Source organism: Polyodon spathula, chromosome 8, assembly GCF_017654505.1.
Source record: "Polyodon spathula isolate WHYD16114869_AA chromosome 8, ASM1765450v1, whole genome shotgun sequence".
In the NCBI taxonomy this organism is placed as follows: domain Eukaryota; kingdom Metazoa; phylum Chordata; class Actinopteri; order Acipenseriformes; family Polyodontidae; genus Polyodon; species Polyodon spathula.
The window spans coordinates 44,149,759-44,169,862 of record NC_054541.1 but is presented as its reverse complement, the minus strand read 5'-3'; the positions used below and the strand labels follow the sequence as shown (position 1 = coordinate 44,169,862).

At 39.6% G+C, this 20,104-nt stretch overlaps 1 protein-coding gene across 22 annotated transcripts in view; it reads left to right on the top strand.

Annotated features, from left to right (window-relative positions):
• Nucleotides 1-20,104, top strand: part of LOC121320007 (protein-methionine sulfoxide oxidase mical3a-like) — a 105,445-nt gene that overhangs the window by 35,422 nt on the left and 49,919 nt on the right. For all 22 annotated transcript variants that reach the window (XR_005950781.1, XR_005950780.1, XM_041258079.1 and 19 more), the window contains 8 exons: nucleotides 13,271-13,652; nucleotides 13,768-13,975; nucleotides 14,884-15,000; nucleotides 15,876-15,977; nucleotides 16,310-16,465; nucleotides 16,752-16,852; nucleotides 18,007-18,264; nucleotides 18,695-18,810. Coding sequence is in view for 20 of the 22 variants with exons in the window: in XM_041258079.1 (XP_041114013.1) it covers nucleotides 13,383-13,652; nucleotides 13,768-13,975; nucleotides 14,884-15,000; nucleotides 15,876-15,977; nucleotides 16,310-16,465; nucleotides 16,752-16,852; nucleotides 18,007-18,264; nucleotides 18,695-18,810 (1,328 nt within the window). In the remaining 2 variants the exon portion in view is untranslated. The remainder of the gene's footprint in view (nucleotides 1-13,270; nucleotides 13,653-13,767; nucleotides 13,976-14,883; nucleotides 15,001-15,875; nucleotides 15,978-16,309; nucleotides 16,466-16,751; nucleotides 16,853-18,006; nucleotides 18,265-18,694; nucleotides 18,811-20,104) is intronic.

The window sequence follows — 20,104 nt, the reverse complement described above, 5'->3', positions numbered from 1 at the left end:
TAGACATGGGGTCAAACTTGCAACTTCTTCATCAAAAACATTCTAAAAACAAAGCTGTTTGACTTTTTCTAAATTGCCTTACCTTTTTACAAGGTCATGGATCAAACCAGTATTCAGAAATCTTCTTTTATAAGTATGCAGTTGCCTTCTGAAATAGCGCATGTCTTGGCTGAACAGAGTGGGTGCCCCAGGTATTTATACAGACACAAACCTGTTGTGGTGCAGACACAACTGATCTGTGTCGGATTACTCAACAATAAAACTCCACGCAGTGTGTAGGAGACGGCAATTCAAATTTCATTCCTGACAAACACCCTGGTGTTTTGAATTTATTGGTTTAATTCACTTATACAGTAGCAAGCTGTATTGTCAAAGGGGGGTCATCATTATTCTGTGCATGAAAGTAAAAGAATTGTAATATTCAGGGGGGAGTCTTAAACCATTCTGTGTGTCTTCTTGGTTTCTGGTCTCCAACTCCCCCACTGACAAGGAATGCTTTTAAAAAGAGTAGTAAACTAAATACTGGACACATGGCTTATCTTCACGGTCGCTGAATGACTCATTCAGTGCCACAAGCCAACAATTCACACTTAAGACAAGAACCAATCTGTCATAAATCCAGCCGACAGGGGGCCGAATAGCGGACCAATGGAGAACAAGGCACCTCATCGGTATGAGAACAACCAATGAAAAGCACTTCACGTGGGCTCAGGCACTGCCCAAATTAACCCAACTACCCAATCACAGGGGTAGAAAGAGACCTACAAAAGTATGAGCGTGACATTGAAACGACGCTCCTCACACGAAATCCAAGGCTCCAATACACAAACCAGTCTTTGAACTGTGATAACCTGGAGATCCAGCCTGCGACCAGCTGGGACAGAGAAACCGTTTTCGGACACTCTAATACGAGATAACCATTCTAGCGTTTGCCTTGGTGTGGGAGTCCGCTGCGTGAGATGTCAAAAATCTAAAGTACTTGTCTAACTTAGCCCCGATTGATCATCGGAGAAAGAGTTGGATAAACATTTGATGTCGACACAAATTGAAGCATATTCAATTTATTGAGCTAGCAGTGCCGGAGTTTGCAGTGGAATATCCGAGACATAACCGGATGAAGAGTGCACATATTGGAGGAGGAATTGCTGTTTCAGTGGAATATCTAAACAGTTAACAGCTCTTAGTTCTTTGCAAAGGCATTTATTTGTAACCCTGAAGTGGAGACGAAATGCGAAGAAGGCAGGCCCCGGAATCTATCTGACCTTGATGGCGGGCAAGCTTCGAGCGCCTGTGTTGTTGAAGACATGGAACGGCTGTAGGAAGCAGCGCAAATCCGTTGTTCAGCGAATAGTGTTGTAATCCTCTTATATACTCGAGAATAAGCAGACCTTAAAGTAAAAGTAATGTTTTGTTTTAAGTGGAATGTAAGAAAAGTATCATTGCTTTCAATTCATGCTTTGAGTTAATGAACACTATAGTATTTGTTTGTATGTGATTTATACAAATTGATGTGAGTTTCATAAGGCAATTATCATTCTGTGTTTAGAAGCTAGAATCCAAATTTAGCTGTCTTGATAACAGATAATTCTTGATAGGTTTTCTGGACGCAAAGAGCGTCTTTACCTCGCAAGAGTGAGAATTGCCTTCGGAACCGAAACTATGTATATGAGACTGATTTAACGATGCTTTGATTGTCAGATATAAATGAAAGTGAATATTTGTGTTACTAATGATACTCCTGTTAAGACTAACGTTTGTCTTAAATAGCTGTCAAAAATGCAGTTGTAACCTTAAGGGAATCTCCCATAGATTACTTTTGAGTCGCTAATCAACCAGTGGGAGTGGGGGTGTTTTTGTTTGAACCTTATTTTCTGTACTGTTTAGTTAATTCTTCCTTTCTGTATTATCTTAGTTTAGTTGTTGCACCTTTTTAATTTTTCCTTTGTTTAGTGTTATTTCTAATAAAACTGTTTCTTTGTTTTCATTAGAAACGTGGTCTAGTCTGATTATTTAATTAAGGGTCGGGTTCTACATGATTTGAATTCAAAACAAGGTATTCAATTATTACAATTTAAACTAGTCAAAATACAAATATACCTTACACACTACAAAGCATTGCAACACAATCCGGACTGTGCATTCTTGTTTGATACGGTACTGTAGATGTACTACGACTGTGCTGTGTACACTACACCCTTGCAATAACAAACCGGTCCAAGCCTTTTGTTCGTTATATCGAGGGGTTCGTTATAGTGAAAGACAACCGAAACTAACAATAAACTGTTGGAGTAAGTTAATGAGATGAGAATTACATGTACCTGTTCCTCTCATGTATACAGTATTCTGCCTTTGCTTTATCCTATTTGTTAAAGAATTAAAACCCAATACAAAAAGCACAAATTCGAAATTGAAGCTGAGTTTTTATTCAAAATTAATCTGACATGAATCATTTCAAAGAGCACCAAATCTTAATCCAATGTGCAAGAATCCCAAACTGAGCTTTTATTCCAAATCAACCCATTTTTTTTTCTCTCCAGTTATTTTTGGTTTGTCACGTGGTTGCTGAACAAGCCAAAAAACGGAGTGCTTTTTGACAACCTGTATTCACGACAGGGATGTGCCTGCGTTACTGTTTTTTTTCTTCTTTTTTTTTCTCCCAAAACTATAAATATAGTTTCCAGCTTTGTTGCAACGAGAAATGATTTTAGTTTTGGAGGCATAGTTACACAGTGCCGCTTTTTATTATGACAAAAGAGCTGACTTCACTGCGAAGGTGGCATCCCTTATGTGCAGAGAAGAAGGTTGACAGTATGTGTGTTTTAATATATCTAGATCTCTGTCTGTCTCTATCTATCTGTCTGTCATAGAATATATAATTTTTTTATTTGGGGTCCAGGGGCCAGGTTCGTTATAATGAAGGGCATTATAACGAGGGTATACTGTGCTTATTCAGTGGCTGTGATGTTTAAGTTTCACTCAGGTCTGAACCCAGCAGTGCCAAGTCTATTGTCTTATATAGTACCATCTTTTAAAAGATGTGTTTGCCTGCAGATTAGACTAAACTGAAACCTACTGTCGCCTGTAGAATTGGAGTCCATTAGCATCCTGGATAAGAAGCCAGGCCTGCTGTACTCTAAGTTTTGTTGTTTTAGTAAATCTTCACAATTTGTCATCATGGGTTGCAACCTCGTAAATTCCCGAGGGTTTAGTGGCTGCCATGCCTGTGGAAGGTGCATTGCAGTTCACTGTTGTACAGTTTTCTTAATCTTTTCAAGAAAGCCACCCCTAATCAGATATAGAGTGACTGTGCGTGTAAACAGCAAAGGCAGCAATACCAGGTTAGAGGTCAGATTACTAATAGCCAAACTTTACTCCTTTTTTCTTTTTTTTTGAGAGTGGAATTTGCTTTACAAATCTCATTACTACAGTTAAAATGTGTTCTCCGAGATGAGGGCTTGGGTTTTCAGGCTAACTGCATTGGTCCCAAATACTATCTTCTGTAATGTTTGTTTTAATTTTGATTAATTTTATTTTAGCTCAGTCTTAGCATTGCAGATTAAGGTTGAGACTTGGAGGTGATGACAACTAGGCCACTGGAACATTAAGTAAATGTTCAAAAAATCAGCAGGGTAGCAGAACAGTATGCCAGTGGCAGGGAATCGCTGCCAACAGACAGCAGAAATAAATGTTTAGAGAAAGCCAGACTGCATTGTAGCTGCTGTACAGCACATTAAGAACATCGCAAACCCGTGCCATCTGCTGTGCAAGCTAAGACGAGCTCGGAGCATTCTTAATCCCAAGAATGTACTTGTTCACTATACTATTCTGGAACATTATACAGTACCCTTTATTTTCATGTTAATTACAAAATTTTGTTTCATTATGTACAAGTGCTCCTGGTTTTAAGAATCTCCTCCTATTGTACATCCTACATATAGTAAATGCAATGAGGGAGGGGGCTGCTGCACAATCATACACTACATTACTTATAATCAGCTATGTGTGCATAACAGTCATCAAAAAGTGCTAGTCAGAGTAAAATCTGGAAATTACCCTTTGTGATTTAGTATCATTTAACAGCCTTGGCACTGGGTGAGCCCTTTTGGCCTGTTTATTTCAAGCAGATGGCATGTTTACAAGGAATCAAGATTGCTTGCTGAAGATTAGCTGGGCAGGTAAACCTTCAAGCCAGATGGATAATAAAAGCTTACAGGATCTGGGCTGCAGAGGTCCTCGGCAGTTTTACAGTTCATGGCCTTTGTCACAGAAAGCAGACTGAGTGCAGCTACTGTGTGGGGTGTTTTCTGCATGAAAGGGAAGGATGGTGGACAGTTTGATTTTTAGAGACACAGTATTCTTGATTGATTCAGGGTTGGATGTGCAGTATTAATATTTGTCTTCACACATAAGTTGCAGGAATGTCTTTAGTTAAACAGGGAATTCTGCTCTGACATTCTCTCGTGTGTCAGGTGTTTGGCTGGATCAATTGATTGCATTTGAGCAGCACTTAAAATATTACATTAAACCGAGCTAGGAAAATAGTTCCAGTAAATCTTGGATATCACATTTTTCATTCTAAAAGATTGCCACATTTTTATATTAATTTACTGATCGCTCCTTGCTGCATTTCTGATGCATTTACTTCTGGTATCTTCTGAAATGCTCTTGGTCTCCTGTACAGTATTGGCTACAGTTGACGATTACTGGCCGCCAGTTTCACTGTAATTTTAGCTCTAGTTTTATATTCAATTTTCCTCTGTCTTGATCGCCTCCATTATATTTACCTGCTGTTTCTGATCATCTCACTTAAAGATGACCATGGTTAAATTTGCCTTGAGGCAGTTGGAAAGAAAGGGGAAAAATGATAGCATGGCAGCAGTTCTGTCTTGAAAAGAATTCATTTCATGTCTGGGCCTCTGATTACAGAGTCTACAGTATGCAGAGGTCATGCTAGCTTTTCTGTTCATGCGCTCCTGAAACGCACGTGCCCCAAATGTTGTGTCCCATCCATCAAATGCTACATTAACAGAAAGGCTAGTAAACTCCAGGGATGTACATTTTGGTACAGTTTTAAGAACGTTTAAACTCTATGGCATATAGTAGTTTAAAATTTCTGTTTAGATATATTAAAAGTAGACCGTTCTCATGACAAAGACAGACTGTATTCTAATCACTTTTTTTCGTTGCCTTCATCTACGTGTGTTTTAATATTTTTCTGCATTCCAATAACAGCAACAGCATTGCGTGTCTTAATCAAAAATTCTTCATGAGAATCCCCTGAAGAAGCTGACTGATTTGCAAAAAAACTTCCAATTTGACAACTAACTTGCTGTCAGTGTACACTCTGCACTATATTGTTTTTTATGCTTAAATGAAAAAAAAAACCCTTGTCCCTTGTTAAACTAGTGCGGAAAATAACAAAAGCACAATGTTAGATTAGGCATTTACTTTTTCCAAAATACTTAAAATATTTATTTCTTAGCAATATGGACTTCTGTTAATATGGGGCATAACACATTAGTTTAAAATAAAGTGCACAGTATTAATTTCCAATGTTCATTGCACTGCTAGGAATTGTATCCAAACTATTTTTAATAGTATTAAGGCTGGTTTATACTTCTGTCGCAGACAAAAGCCGTCCGTCAGCTGCAGACACATCTGCTCTGTCTGATGCCTTTTCTACAGCGCAGATCCATGAGATAACCTGTGTTTCCCAGGTCTTAACCAGTTTCGAATTAAAAGGTGTGTGTGTGGATAATGTATAACCTGCAAGGCGCCAGCGCTGGAGGACTGCAATGACCTATTCCTGCAAGCTCTGGTATATTTGCCATTCAATAGGCACACTACTTTTATATTTGTCTCCGTTCCTCTGTTTTATGTCCGCCAAGACAACTCCTCAGTTCAAAATATTTCCACTTTGGTGGCTTTCCATCTGTCTCTCCACTCTTTTGTTGAAATGATTTCTTGCTTTTGACAAATCTATCGCACAGTTTTCTCAGTCGGTCTTTTTCCCCCAATACACACCCACGTTATTTCAACTGGCCGTCCCTGTATTCTTTCAGCGAGGGGTTATATAAATGGGGATGTTTACGAACTTCTTCTATTAAGAGTACCTCAAACTTGTTCCATCACACTTCAGTGGCTTGCGACCATGCAACAAATGTTGGATTTTTTCAACATCATCTGACCCTGTGCGTTTTGCGGCCGCAGACGCACAAAAGAAAAAAAAAAAAAAAAAAACTAAAAACTGTTGCTGTATGCCTTGCACATTTTTGATAAGCCCTTACAAAAGTGTACTGTACACTCAAAGATTCATCTCTGTACTGTAACTACAGTGCACCTTGGGAGATCATGCAGGGCATTTTTAATGGATATCGCAAAAGAAAGTACTGGTGTGTGGCATGCTTGAATCTAAGTCAACTCTATGCAGATCACAATGTTTGTTTTTGTTCTTCTGTATACTGTAGGCCAACAATATACAGTACTGTCTTGAATGATTCAGACAGGCTGAAAACATGGTATAGGCCTAAGTATTTTTTGTTCGCTGGAGTCAAAGTCAAGGCGGAGATTAAGAAAATACAGAAACAAGTAGTTATTCCCTACAAGGGAGAAGAGTATTTGTGAAGTTCAGTGGTTATTGGATTGAGTTGCTGCTGCTTTTTTTTTTGGGGTAGTTGTTTGCTTTTAATTCCACCTCAATAGCATTCTGTACTGTACAAAACTCTTCCACATTGACACAAATCTTGTTGTAATGCAGTGTCATCTATTTGCCAGTGAGGCTCAAATGTGTTAGAAACTCTAATAACCTACTATGGAGGCTATGGCCCCTGAAATATTCTAAAGCACCAAACCCTCTATGCATATGCTGCAGTGTTTGCTCCAGGACTTGCAGACTGAGGGTCACTGTGGCCCCCTCTCAAATTTTTAGGGGTGCATTTTCTTCAGTGAGGGGGTCAATATGTTTGATTCAGAACCAACCACCATTTATTTTTTTGTTTGTTTTAAATATGCCAGAGTTTACTGACCTTTTGTTTCTGAAGAACAAAAAAATAAAGCTGTATATACAACCAAGGTGTGTCTACAATACTCACTGTCACTTTGGGGAAAATATTGGGAAATGTGTCACAGTGATGCTGGTGTATCACTGAGTAAAGGATATTCATTGTACTAAATCTATTTAGAACAGGGGTTTTCAATCTTTTTAAGCTGCATACCCCTTTCCAAAAAATGTAGTTCACTGCGTATCCCATCTAAGATCATCATAAAATGAAAACAGAAAAAAAGGTCTGTACAATAATAATAATAATACAACAACGCAAAAGCCTTGGAGTGTGTGATGGATACAATTATAAGTTACTGTATTTTATAATGGGGGGGGGGGGGGATATATATTTACTTTTGGATAAAAACAGTCCCTCAAACAGGTTTCTAGTTGTTGGAAACATCAACATAATTAATTAGTAATTACAATAAAATAAAAATCAACAAAGCCTTTGTGCTAGCCTCAGTCACTCAGAAATGACATAGGACTATTCCTTGATAGCAAATGGTAGTCATGTGTTTTTATTGATAATACAATTACAGAAAAGCAAGCAAAGAAAAGTTCACTATCCAGCATCTCTACAGCTGACCTCCTTACGAAAACATGTTATTGGCATTTTTAAATTCTTGGTGACTAAAACGTACAGTACTTATGCAAATTAAAAAGTCATAATAAAATGCTTACCTAGTGTTGGTGTGATGGATGTCCCTGCTTGTTACCACACAAATAAATGAAGATGGCAGGGAAATTTAAGAGAACTTCATTCGCAAGACATTTTTGGCATTTTTAATCTGACGGTATTTCGTCTTGATCGCCCTTTGCTAGTAATGTCTTAGTATTGAGCCAACAGTATGTATTTTTTCACTGGATTGAAAGCTAATAACTTTTACTCTCACACCTGAAGTAACGGCTTGTAAAATTTGACCGCAAATAAGTATTATAAAAATAAATATTATATTGTATATCCCAAGGACTAGTATTGTCCTGACTGGTTAAATGCTTACTTTCCAGCTTCTCCTTTATTTTTGATCAATTACCATACAAAAAATGCGGCCTAGCACAAACACTGATGCTATCACAATATTATACATTACTATAATTAAACAAATCCATTGCAGTGTTTCATTAGCAGTGTGGAATGTTTTAGGATGATTTAAAGTCCTCCAGGCTTATTCACATGAGGACATCAGGGTCTGTTTTGTTTAGTCCTGTGACCTTCATGTCCCTGCGATTAGGAAGGAGTTACCAGGCTTTCCCTGCGAGTTGGATCCTTGCCAGTTAGTATTGTCACAACGAATGAGAATGTTACACATGTATGTAAACCTGCAATTATCCCTGCTATGTTTACTAGTGAATGTGATTCAGGCCAGCCACAGGAGACTGAAGAATTGCAACTTGTTTGCTTCTCAAACAAAGCATGCTGTGTGTAAGATTGCAACAAGAAACAGAGTAATGTACTGTATTTTTTTTTTTTTTACACTCTGCCCTATTTCCACTTGTTTTTCATGGTTTGCATTTATGTATTTGTAACTACTGGATAGTTTGTACTGCACGCATGTAACATATCAAATGAAAGGCCACAATGACGGAGCAGTAGACTCAAAACCAAACCTAAGCTGTGAACTCTCTCACATAATGAGACGCTTTACTTCAGACGATCGTAATTCCGGCTAGGAGTACCGCATACACACACTGAATAAGTCATTGGGGAAAACCCAGAGTCTGTACTTTTAAACAAGCCATGAACCAGATAGGTGGCTTTTACTGTGCATGAGTAAGATGTGAGTAACCTTCGGTGCGCTGGCACCCCAAAATTAATGGAGTTTTAAGAGTTAAAGCGAAAGTCACCGCTTGCAAAAAAAAACACCTGGAAAGACTTAATATTGTATTTATTTTATTTATTTCAAAATTGTTTACTTACTGCAGTGTACTGAGTTTCTATAATACTACCAATAAAACCAGATAGCGGTTGAGAATCACGTACGAGAGAATAAAGTCTTGCGACACTTAAAATATGCAGCACAACATATTATTTTATTTATTTATTTAAACCAGAACTACTCGGAATGCAGCTTTTAGTGCTTTCATCACTGACACCCACTTCCTTAGAGATTGTTGCGTTTCAGGCATTCTAAATTGGGTGGAAAGTACAGTAGCTTGATGGCTTAAAATATCTATGCGAGATTTTCCTGCACTGAAAGTTGCAGATACAGTGGCTTTTGAAAGTATTGACCCCCCTTGGCATTTTTCCTATTTTGTTGCCTTACAACCTGGAATTAAAATGGAGTTTTATTTGGATTTCATGTAATGGACATACACAAAATAGTCCAAATTGGTGAAGTGAAATGAAAAAAATAACTTGTTTAAAAAAATTCTAAAAAATAAATAACGGAAAAGTGGTGCATGCATATGTATTCACCCCCTTTGCTATTAAGCCTCTAAATAAGATCTGGTGCAACCAATTACCTTCAGAAGTCACATAATTAGTTAAATAAAGTCCACCTGTGTGCAATCTAAGTGTCACATGATCTGTCACATGATCTCAGTATATATACACCTGTTCTGAAAGGCCCTAGAGTCTGCAACACCACTAAGCAAGGGGCACCACCAAGCAAGCGGCACCATGAAGACCAAGGAGCTCTCCGAACAGGTCAGGGACAAAGTTGTGGAGAAGTACAGATCAGAGTTGGGTTATAAAAAAATATCTGAAACTTTGAACATCCCACGGAGCACCATTAAAGCCATTATTAAAAAATGGAAAGAATATGGCACCACAACAAACCTGACAAGAGAGGGCTGCCCACCAAAACTCACAGACCAGGCAAGGAGGGCATTAATCAGAGAGGCAACAAAGAGACCAGAGATAACCCTGAAGGAGCTGCAAAGCTCCACAGCGGAGATTGGAGTATCTGTCCATAGGACCACTTTAAGCCGTACACTCCACAGAGCTGGGCTTTACGGAAGAGTGGCCAGAAAAAAGCCATTGCTTAAATTAAAAAATAAGCAAACACGTTTGGTGTTCATCAAAAGGCACGTGGGAGACTCCCCAAACATATGGAAGAAGGTACTCTGGTCAGATGAGACTGAAATTGAGCTTTTTGGCCATCAAGGAAAACTCTATGTCTGGCGCAAACCCAACACCTCTCATCACCCCGAGAACACCATCCCCACAGTGAAACATGGTGGTGGCAGCATCATGCTGTGGGGATGTTTTTCATCGGCAGGGACTGGGAAACTGGTCAGAATTGAAGGAATGATGGATGGCGCTAAATACAGGGAAATTCTTGAGGGAAACCTGTTTCAGTCTTCCAGAGATTTGAGACTGGGGCGGAGGTTCACCTTCCAGCAGGACAGTGACCCTAAGCATACTGCTAAAGCAACACTCGAGTGGTTTAAGGGGAAACATTTAAATGTCTTGGAATGGCCTAGTCAAAGCCCAGACCTCAATCCAATTGAGAATCTGTGGTATGACTTAAAGATTGCTGTACACCAGCAGAACCCATCCAACTGGAAGGAGCTGGAGCAGTTTTGCCTTGAAGAATGGGCAAAAATCCCAGTGGCTAGATGTGCCAAGCTTATAGATACATACCCCAAGAGATTTGCAGCTGTAATTGCTGCAAAAGGTGGCTCTACAAAGTATTGACTTTGGGGGGGGGGGGGGGGAATACTTATGCACGCTCAAGTTTTCTGTTTTTTTGTCTTATTTCTTGTTTGTTTCACAATAAAAAACATTTTGCATCTTCAAAGTGGTAGGCATGTTGTGTAAATCAAATGATACAAACCCCCAAAAAATCCATTTTAATTCCAGGTTGTAAGGCAACAAAATAGGAAAAATGCCAAGGGGGGTCAATACTTTCGCAAGCCACTGTATGTGGGAGCAACTTGGAAAATGCGCAATCCCGCGCTAAAATTCAAGCGTGAACTTCTGAGTGAGTCTGCTGCTATTGTATGACATGCTGTAACCTTTATCTGTCTGGGCTTGGATCAATTAACACTGTCCTTGTGTAACACTACACTCTCCCACTGTGGACTTTTAACATACTAAACTAACTGAGACACTGCATCATGGCCCTACAGTTCTGTTAAAGGAGCACATGACCTACTGTACAGTACAAAACAGAACCTAGAGTAGGCGGCCAACAAAACAAGTGCTACATTCTGGTAGAGAACAATTAGAAATAAAGGGGAGGGGAGTTCCAAAGCAAAAACAAGTTTGAGTTCAAAATAAAACATCTTGCAGAACTGTACAGTAAGCTAATTCTTCTGTACTGTACAGTATTTTGCTTAGAGTATTATGCCAGCAGCAACATTACAATAATTCCAATAAATCAGGGTAGAAAGTTGTTTGCGGTAGTGAGACTCTTGTATTTAATTCAATAGAGTAACAGTAGAAAGAAGGTACCATACAAAGAATGCAATAAAGAAAAGACCCAGGTGCACCCAGAGAGACATGAACTACTGAATTCCACATCATTGTTTCTGTACTGCTTGATCTTGAGAGAACATTAGACAGCCACTTGTCTAGTAGAACAGCAATTCACAGCATTGCAGGGAAACACACCAATGCTTGGATTAACAGGCTTTGAGAAACACATACAGCACTTCAAGGGAAAAGTGTTGAACATTGTGGATAGCGATACTGTAGTATAGAGTGAGTGTTGTGCTGTAGAGGTGGTGTTGCACTGCTGTGGCTTTAGGTGCTGTGCTGGAGCGTTGCATCCTAAATGTGAGCCTCTAAACTAATGAAAGCTGTACAGCATAGTCTCCTAAATTGCCGCTGTGCTGCTTTTAATATCTGAACGGAGGTGTTGAAGTAGAGAAACTTTTTGGCTAAAGGTTTTGTGCCACTTGATAGTTGCCAACTGATGACTTCTCGTTCTTGTTAAATGCCTGCAACTTACTATTTAAGAGAAACAGAGTTTATTTTAAATCTTGGAAACTATCCTGTGAAAAGTGACTTCTCTCATTTTGGAACTCTCTCCTCTCCACTGTGCTGCAGGTGAGCGAGAGGGAAGCAGAAACAGCTGCAGTGAGACCTTTTAAAAACACTGTCATTTCAAACAGGCCTGGGCGCCAGTGAGGGGGATCTCACTGTGTTTTTATAGCAGGCTTCCTGTTGTACAGGGCAAGCATCTACAGCTGATTAAATAGGAGATATCCTTTTTAAACCATCCCGGGCAGTGGTTGTTGCTTTATGCACATAACACAGTAATCCTTAAACAAGCAAGGGAGTTAGTTTTATTACACTTCTGTTTTTCCTTTGTTTTTGGTTGTAGCTGTTTTACTTTTATTAATGATATCACACTGTAGGAAATGTGTCATGCCACAAAAGCCCCATGGGGTCTTGAAGCAGTCGTGTGGAAAGTGCAGGGGGAGTAATTGCCAATGTGTTGCAATATATTTTAAAGACTACCTCTGCCATTTCTCTCAAGGATCAATACAGGTGTAAACTCCCTTCTTGGGTAAGGAGACAGGACCTAGCTACGGTAGTAGCAGAAGCAGGTGCTGGGTGGCAATCCCACACTGTCGCAGAGGATTTGTATTGTGCATTGTACGCCTTCTGTCTGTCTCGCGCTCGGGAACGTGCTTCTCAGAGGGGGATTCCCTGATAGCCACCCTATATTTCTCTGCCAGAATGAAGGGATTTACTGTACTGTGGACACAAGGGTTATTGCCTTGGTCAGTTAAGACCATTTTTCTGTCTAACAGTCTAACCACAGCAAACATTTTTAATAAAGCAAGGCATATTAAATAACTTGTGATTGATTCTGAACCAGTACCCTCTACTGTATCTTGTCCTCAAAGAAATACCGTCAAACAAAGAAAGGCGTTCCCCATGATTAAACAAGGGTATTCTGCCAATCGCTTTACAAATTAATTAGATTTGTTTGCTTCTTGGTAAAAGTATTAACATTATGATTTTTTGTTTACTTTTGTGAAACTACTTTTTCTTATCGTTTGTGTGTGCATCCTGTTTGGGTTTTGTAGGAAATTGTGATGAGATGAACATCCTCAGAATGTTAGATAAGATATTGAGGTCTGTTCACCACAGACACATTTTACATTTTTTTTTTTTTTTTTTTTTTTTAAAGTTCAATTGCTGTTTGTTTGGGGGTGGAAAAATTAAAACCCAAATTGAAGTAATTGCATGTTTTAAATGTGGTACCTTAACTGCTCACACTGACTCTTTTGTACTGTGTGTTGTAGCAAAAGTATTTTTTGTTTCAGGTCTATGATGCTGGAATCAGGAAGTTGAAGGAGAAGGAGAGTCTGAGTGAGAGAAGAGAAGGTCGGGGCCGATTGGTTGTGTCCCCAGAGGGGGGCAGCAAGAACTCTGGCCATGGGGGACGGCGGTGGGGGTGGAGACAAAGTGGACCATGCACATGTCCTGTTCGATCGCTTTGTCCAGGGCTCCACCTTTAAGGGGACGCTCAAGGCCTTTCAGGAGCTATGCGACTACCTGGAACTGAAGCCCAGCGACTACCGCATTTTCTACCACAAACTCAAGTCCAAGCTCAACTACTGGAAGGCCAAAGCTCTCTGGGCCAAGCTGGACAAGCGAGCCAGCCACAAGGACTACAAGAAGGGCAGGGCCTGCGCCAGCTCTAAGGTACGTCAGCCATGGCTTTGATCTCTCGCTTTTCTGTCACATTTGTTTGACAGGTTTGACTGAAACTCAACGAATGTTGACCTTCTCAGCTGCCTATCTGTGCTTTACTCCACAGTGTGTGATCATCGGTGCCGGTCCCTGCGGTCTTCGGACGGCCATCGAGCTCTCTTTCCTTGGAGCTAAAGTTGTGATCTTGGAGAAACGTGATGCCTTCTCTCGGAACAATGTCCTGCACTTGTGGCCCTTCACCATCCAGGACCTGCGCGGGCTTGGAGCCAAGAAATTCTATGGCAAGTTCTGCGCCGGCTCCATTGACCACATAAGTGAGTACATCAATCAAGAAATTGACATAAAACTAAAGAGAACACAGTGACATTGAGACAGCTGTTGTTACTGTCCCTTAGTGCTTCATGACAACTGCCACGTCAATAATAGCTTTCTGATTTTGTAAATTAAAATGGTTTCTTCACTTGTGATGGATTTCAGGCCTTTTTGTTATTTTGTTCTGCTTTTCATATATGCACCTGAAGCGACTCATCAATTGGTAGGGGGCAAGGAAAAATTTGGTTCAAACTTTCATAAATATAGCAGTGTCAGGCAGTCTTCACATTGTCTCTTTTATGGCCTGTCCATCTGTTTTGTGGAGGTCTTTTGAAAAGCAAGGTTCTGCCCAGTACCTAGTGGGCAAATGTAAATATTACAAAAAAAAATAAACAACGTATGTCCACACAGGCCTTCTTTGCAGCTTCTAAAATAGGCTTAGGGCTAGTTATTTTTAAAGACAGTGATGTGGAGAGTGTGGTTGACTAACATTCTATAACTGGGAGAACAATTAGTTTGATTTTCCTTGGACTACCCATTTTTCAAACTGGAATAAAATGTAAAATCATGTGCTTGAATTGTATTTGTTTGTTTGTATTTCTCTCTGTATCTATCAATAATTTAAAGACACACCTTGGGGGGCCATATTTTGAAGACTGCAAAATGTGTCCTCGTTTTTCTAGCAATAAACTAGTATTTTCTTTCAAAGCAAATGTGGTGCTTTTCAAATTTCTTTGTTGAGCTTATTCTAAATAAGTCAAGTATTTGGCCTAGTTTTCTGCATGTGTACCCCAGAATGTGTGATTGCATGTATGAAGTCTGGCTAAGTAAGCTGGAATGTGTGATTGTATGTGTGAAGTCTGGCTGAGTAAGCTCTTCCCTTCACTCTTTTATATATTCTTCACTGCAGGTATCCGTCAGCTTCAGCTGATGCTTTTGAAGATGGCGCTGCTCCTGGGCGTGGAGATCCATGTCAACATTGAGTTCTGCGGCCTCATCGAGCCCCCAGAGGACCAGGAAAATGAAAGTAACTACAAACCTTTTTTTTTTTTGCATTCGCATTTTCTCTTTGAAATACAATTAAGTGTACAGAGCTGGCTGTTTTTTTTTTTTTTTGTGTGGTTCGGATCGCTCCAATTGTATTGCAGTCTGGAATGGCTGAAAACTGTTTTGAATTCTTTTTCTTGATTCTGTTTGTGCTTCTTTGGGGCATCAACCTGTTGCACTAGTCTAACACTGTATTACCCCCTAAATAAAAAGTTTGACTGAAGGTAAAACTGTATGGTACTGTACTGTTCTGTGTGTTTGCCCTTCTGGCTTCCAAACAAGAGCTAAAGGAGATTGTGTTTGTGGACTGTTCAGTCCAGTGTTTAGTTGACCATGAATTGTACCCTGGCAATGGAATCCTTCCCCTGCCTCCAGAGCCTGATCCTTCTCCACCCTCGTCCCTCAGTGGTGGAACGACCTACCCACAGATATCAGGACTGCTCAGTCCCTTGCGGCCCTCCTCAAAACACATCTGGACTATGGCACCCACTTGTACCAGTACTTGCATCAGCTTGTACTTGCCCTGAACTGCTTTATACCTTGCTGCATTCAACTACTGCTCCTAACTATAACTACTTGCTATATCTTGTATTTGATTCTACTCGTTATAGTTATCTGTACTCACGTTTTCTGTAGTTAAGTTAGTTATTTGAAATCATTCTCATCCATTTATTGTACTTGCCACGTGTTCTTACTGGACTTTACTCATATAAGCAAATAGTTACTATAAGGTTTAATGGCAGATAGTCAAATTCGCTCTAAGTTACTGTGGGCATCTGCTAAGAAATAATTAATAATAATAATTTATTATTATTATTAATTCCCTTTCTTTTTGTGACTCTGTTTCTCTTAAAGGGATTGGGTGGAGGGCTGAGGTCCGTCCCAGAACGCACCCTGTTTCTGAGCTTGAGTTCGATGTCATCATAGGGGCAGATGGGAAGAGGAATACTCTGTCAGGTAAAAAAACAAGTGTCAAATGTGGGTTTTATTAACGAAACGCCATGGCACGCCACAGACAAGTAATAACATGTAGGTTCAGAATCCATTTTCATATTTTTTTTATGAAGCAAACTAGGTTTACTTTTGTTTTTAGACACAAATAAATTTAGCCGGTTGTATAAAACTGAGTCGCCTGTATAAAATGGCACCAGTTTGGTTACTGATGTAAACATCCCACCCATCTATAACTTCAAACACTCTGTCACAAAGCTCTTTGAGAACACCCTACAATTATTGCATTCCATGGAACAAACGTGAATTCTTTCATCTTTTTTCTCCCTGCCCTCCAGGTTTCTGCCGGAAAGAGTTTCGTGGGAAACTGGCCATCGCCATAACAGCCAACTTCATCAACCGCAACACGTCGGCAGAAGCCAAGGTGGAGGAGATCAGCGGCGTTGCCTTCATCTTCAACCAGAAGTTCTTCCAGGATCTTCGGGAGGCCACGGGTCAGTGAAGGGAACAGCAGAATAACCAAATTGTGCCTTATTTTGTAGTACATTTAATTCTACATTTTGTTTTTTTCAGGGCTGATTTTATTCTTCAGTAATGCTGGCAAATTAGTCTGTTCTCCTGGATTGACCAATAGGCATCACTTTTTTTTTTAAATGCTGTTTCTTGTTGAGCATCAGTGATTTGTGCAGTCTTGGCTACAGAGTATCAATGTATCTCTTGCCCATTGCAGTGGAATCTTTGGGTTAAACATGAATCTTGTGTTTGTGGTGATTTTCCTAGGGGTTGACCTCGAAAACATTGTCTACTACAAGGATGACACTCACTACTTTGTCATGACAGCCAAAAAACAGAGCCTGCTGGAGAAGGGTGTGATTCTGCATGTGAGTAGTCAATTATATTAAAAAAAAAAAAAAAAAAAAAAAAAAGTCCAGTGGTTTAAACTTTCACACTGATGATAAAGGGATCAGTGGTTAATCAATGATTTTACATAGTTGCAATTAACGCTATTTCTACCAGTGCTATTCCAAGTTGGCTGGTACAGTGTAAGTAGTGTTCTACATGTTTGGTTTTTATCTTAAACACACTACTTTTTTAATTTTATTTTACATATATTACTTTAGGGATAACATTGGTAAAACATTGTTTTTAATTGGAACCTCGTTAAAAATGATGAAGTAGAATGTGCAAGTCGAGGCCACATTTTCACAAGTTAGCTGGTACTTTATGAATGTTTGGGCAGTCGATGTGCTGACGGAAATAGTATCTGCAGAAGGCATGAACATCCGCACTAAACAAGCCAGGTTTATTCACCTTGAAATCATAAAAAGAAAATTGACAGAACTGGACGGTGCAAGTGATCGGAAGACGCGTCAAAAATCACCCTGGACATTTCCATTCATGCGTACCACAAAGTATGAAATGTGTAATTTGGTAGAATGATTTTGTATAGGATACATTTACTCTTGGTATTGCAATGAGGCTAAAAAAAAATGAAATGTTTAATTTTATTGGGAATTAAGGCTTGCTGTTTTTCTTTTTAAATGATGGTGGTAAAAATCGAATAAGAAGCTTGTTAACAATTCTGGTTTGTTTCTTTGTTAGGCAGCCTCAACATTTTTAAAGTACTAGTAGTGTTATCTTATCAGCCACTGGGACTTGTAGACCATGAGTTTGGATAAACTCCCCAGTTTGTAATCTTAAACTATTTCATGTTGCACAAGTCCTTTTTCAAAAGTGCCAAAGTGTGTTTCAGCTATGAGCATTCCATAACCCAGAAAAGGTTGAGCCCTCTCCTAAATACTAAGGACTCTCCTAAGGACTCTTTAGCTACACAAAAATGAACAAGCAATAACAGAGAGAGACACTAAACGATCAATAAACCATCATCTAATGGTGGTGATGAGTGCCAGTGTAGAGTTAGTGATCGGGCATTTTGCCATACATTTTGTTCTTTTAGGTTGAATACACAAAACCCCTTTTGCTTCAGGTTGTTTTCACTGTAGCATTCAAAAATCCTTCCCCCTTCCCTCTGCAGGACTATGCTGACACAGAGATGCTGCTGTCTCGGGAGAATGTGGACCAGGAGGCCTTGCTGAGCTATGCCTGTGAAGCGGCTGACTTCTCCACCAATCACCAGCTCCCCAAGCTGGACTTTGCCATCAACCATTATGGGCAGCCCGACGTGGCCATGTTTGACTTCACCTGCATGTATGCCTCGGAGAATGCTGCTCTGATGCGCGAGAGGAACGGCCATCCTCTTTTGGTAGCACTGGTTGGCGATAGCCTGCTGGAGGTGAATCTGCAGGGCTAGGAGCTGAGTGGAGAGACTCTGGATCATGATGGCCATGCTGGGTGTCTTCATCCCCTATAATGTGTAGTCTGAAACAAATCCAACACTGACACTTAAATGTGGTGGATAGTATCTGCAAATCCACAATCCTAGTGTTTCTGACTGATTCAAAGCTGGGAAAGCTCACATTGAATAGTATGGGTAGTGTTTAGTATTGTGTATTTGTTTGAACATGGCCTACAATACTGTAACTGCAGTGTGGTGAGGATGATTGCAGGCTTTGTCTTTTATGCAGGTTATAATATGTATCCGTTGTATGGTAAAGTGAAAACTGTTTTAACTTGGCAGTGCATCTTCCTCCTTCTGCAGATGAGAGTAGCTGTGACTAATGTTAAGGTAATCTGATGGACTTTTGTTTTGTATTCTCGTACAGCCCTTTTGGCCCATGGGTACTGGTATTGCCCGCGGCTTCTTGGCTGCGATGGACTCTGCCTGGATGGTACGAAGCTGGGCACAAGGGAACTCTCCACTGGAGGTGCTGGCTGAAAGGTACTCTAGGGGAGATGGTCTGAACATCTCCTGGATTTAAGTAATATATTCCTGTGGTGTGTTCAGGATACTCAAATTAAGATGGCTTGAGTCTCCCCCCTTCCTAGCATGGTTGGCTAATGGCATCACCTGTCTTTTTTTAGATTTTAGACCAGGTATTCTCCAGAGCTTAAGATAATGTGCCTATAAAAAGCTGCCAGAGTTAATTCTCTTCAGCATTGCTGAAATGTAGCTGGAATCTCATTAGTCCATTGTAATATTATATCTTATTTTTAAAGAAAATAAATTCCAAACCCATCCAAACATAAGACAGAAGAGTTGGCTTTCATGGTAACAGCTTCAAGCACTCATGTGAGACGGTAATTTGAGGACAAACAACTGAAGATATATTTGAATGGTTCATTTATTTTGAAAGAAGACAGTCTTTCAGTACACGTTTATCAGTTAGAGGCTGGTTTATTTTTAACCTGTCTTTTAATAAATACTTATTTTTAGGTCTTTTTTTGGCTTCTTTTAATGTTCAAAGGATTAATATTCATATTTTGTTGAGCTGTTTTTATATATATCTGAATATCAGTTGCGTTCCTCCGCCAGGTGTTTTGTCTCCATGCAGACAAATAAAATGAGCTGCCATTCCTCCAAGTTCGTCTGAGGTCAACTTTCAGAGAGTACAAAAAGTCAGCTTTTATCCATACCGTTCTCTTTGATTTGTATTACTGTACATTTTCCCAAAGTCTTTATTTTTGTTTTAAAAAAAAAAATATTCCTTTTGGACGTTTTGGGAAAAGAATGATATATTGCTGTGAGGCAAGAGTGTATTAAATGGAATGTCCAGACAGTAATTTGTGTACAGAAATAAAATAATTTATATTATCTATACACAACAAAATAATTAAATAACAAAAGAAAACAAAATGGTGTGAGGGAAGGAGTGCAGGGGTGAAATCCAAAACAGATCGTGAGAACTTGTCTTTAATCGTCTTCGTGGCGAACCATACATAAACAAATAAAGACAAAAGAAATGTTAGTGTTTTTTTTTTTGCCATGGTCACGAGATCTTGGTAAGGGAAGTCCCGAGTTGGTTTGATGCCATCTACTGTCGGGAGGCTGAATCACAGACCGAAATCCCTTTGACTCATCACAATTGCATACAAAAGGAGTGTTCCACTTTGAGTGTTGGAGGGGAAAGCACTGGATTTGTGTGAAGGCAACTGCTGTTGGCCCATAGGGCAATAAAAACCTATTGCTTTGAAGGTCACAGGCTTAAACGGTTTTATTTATTTTGATCTCTACC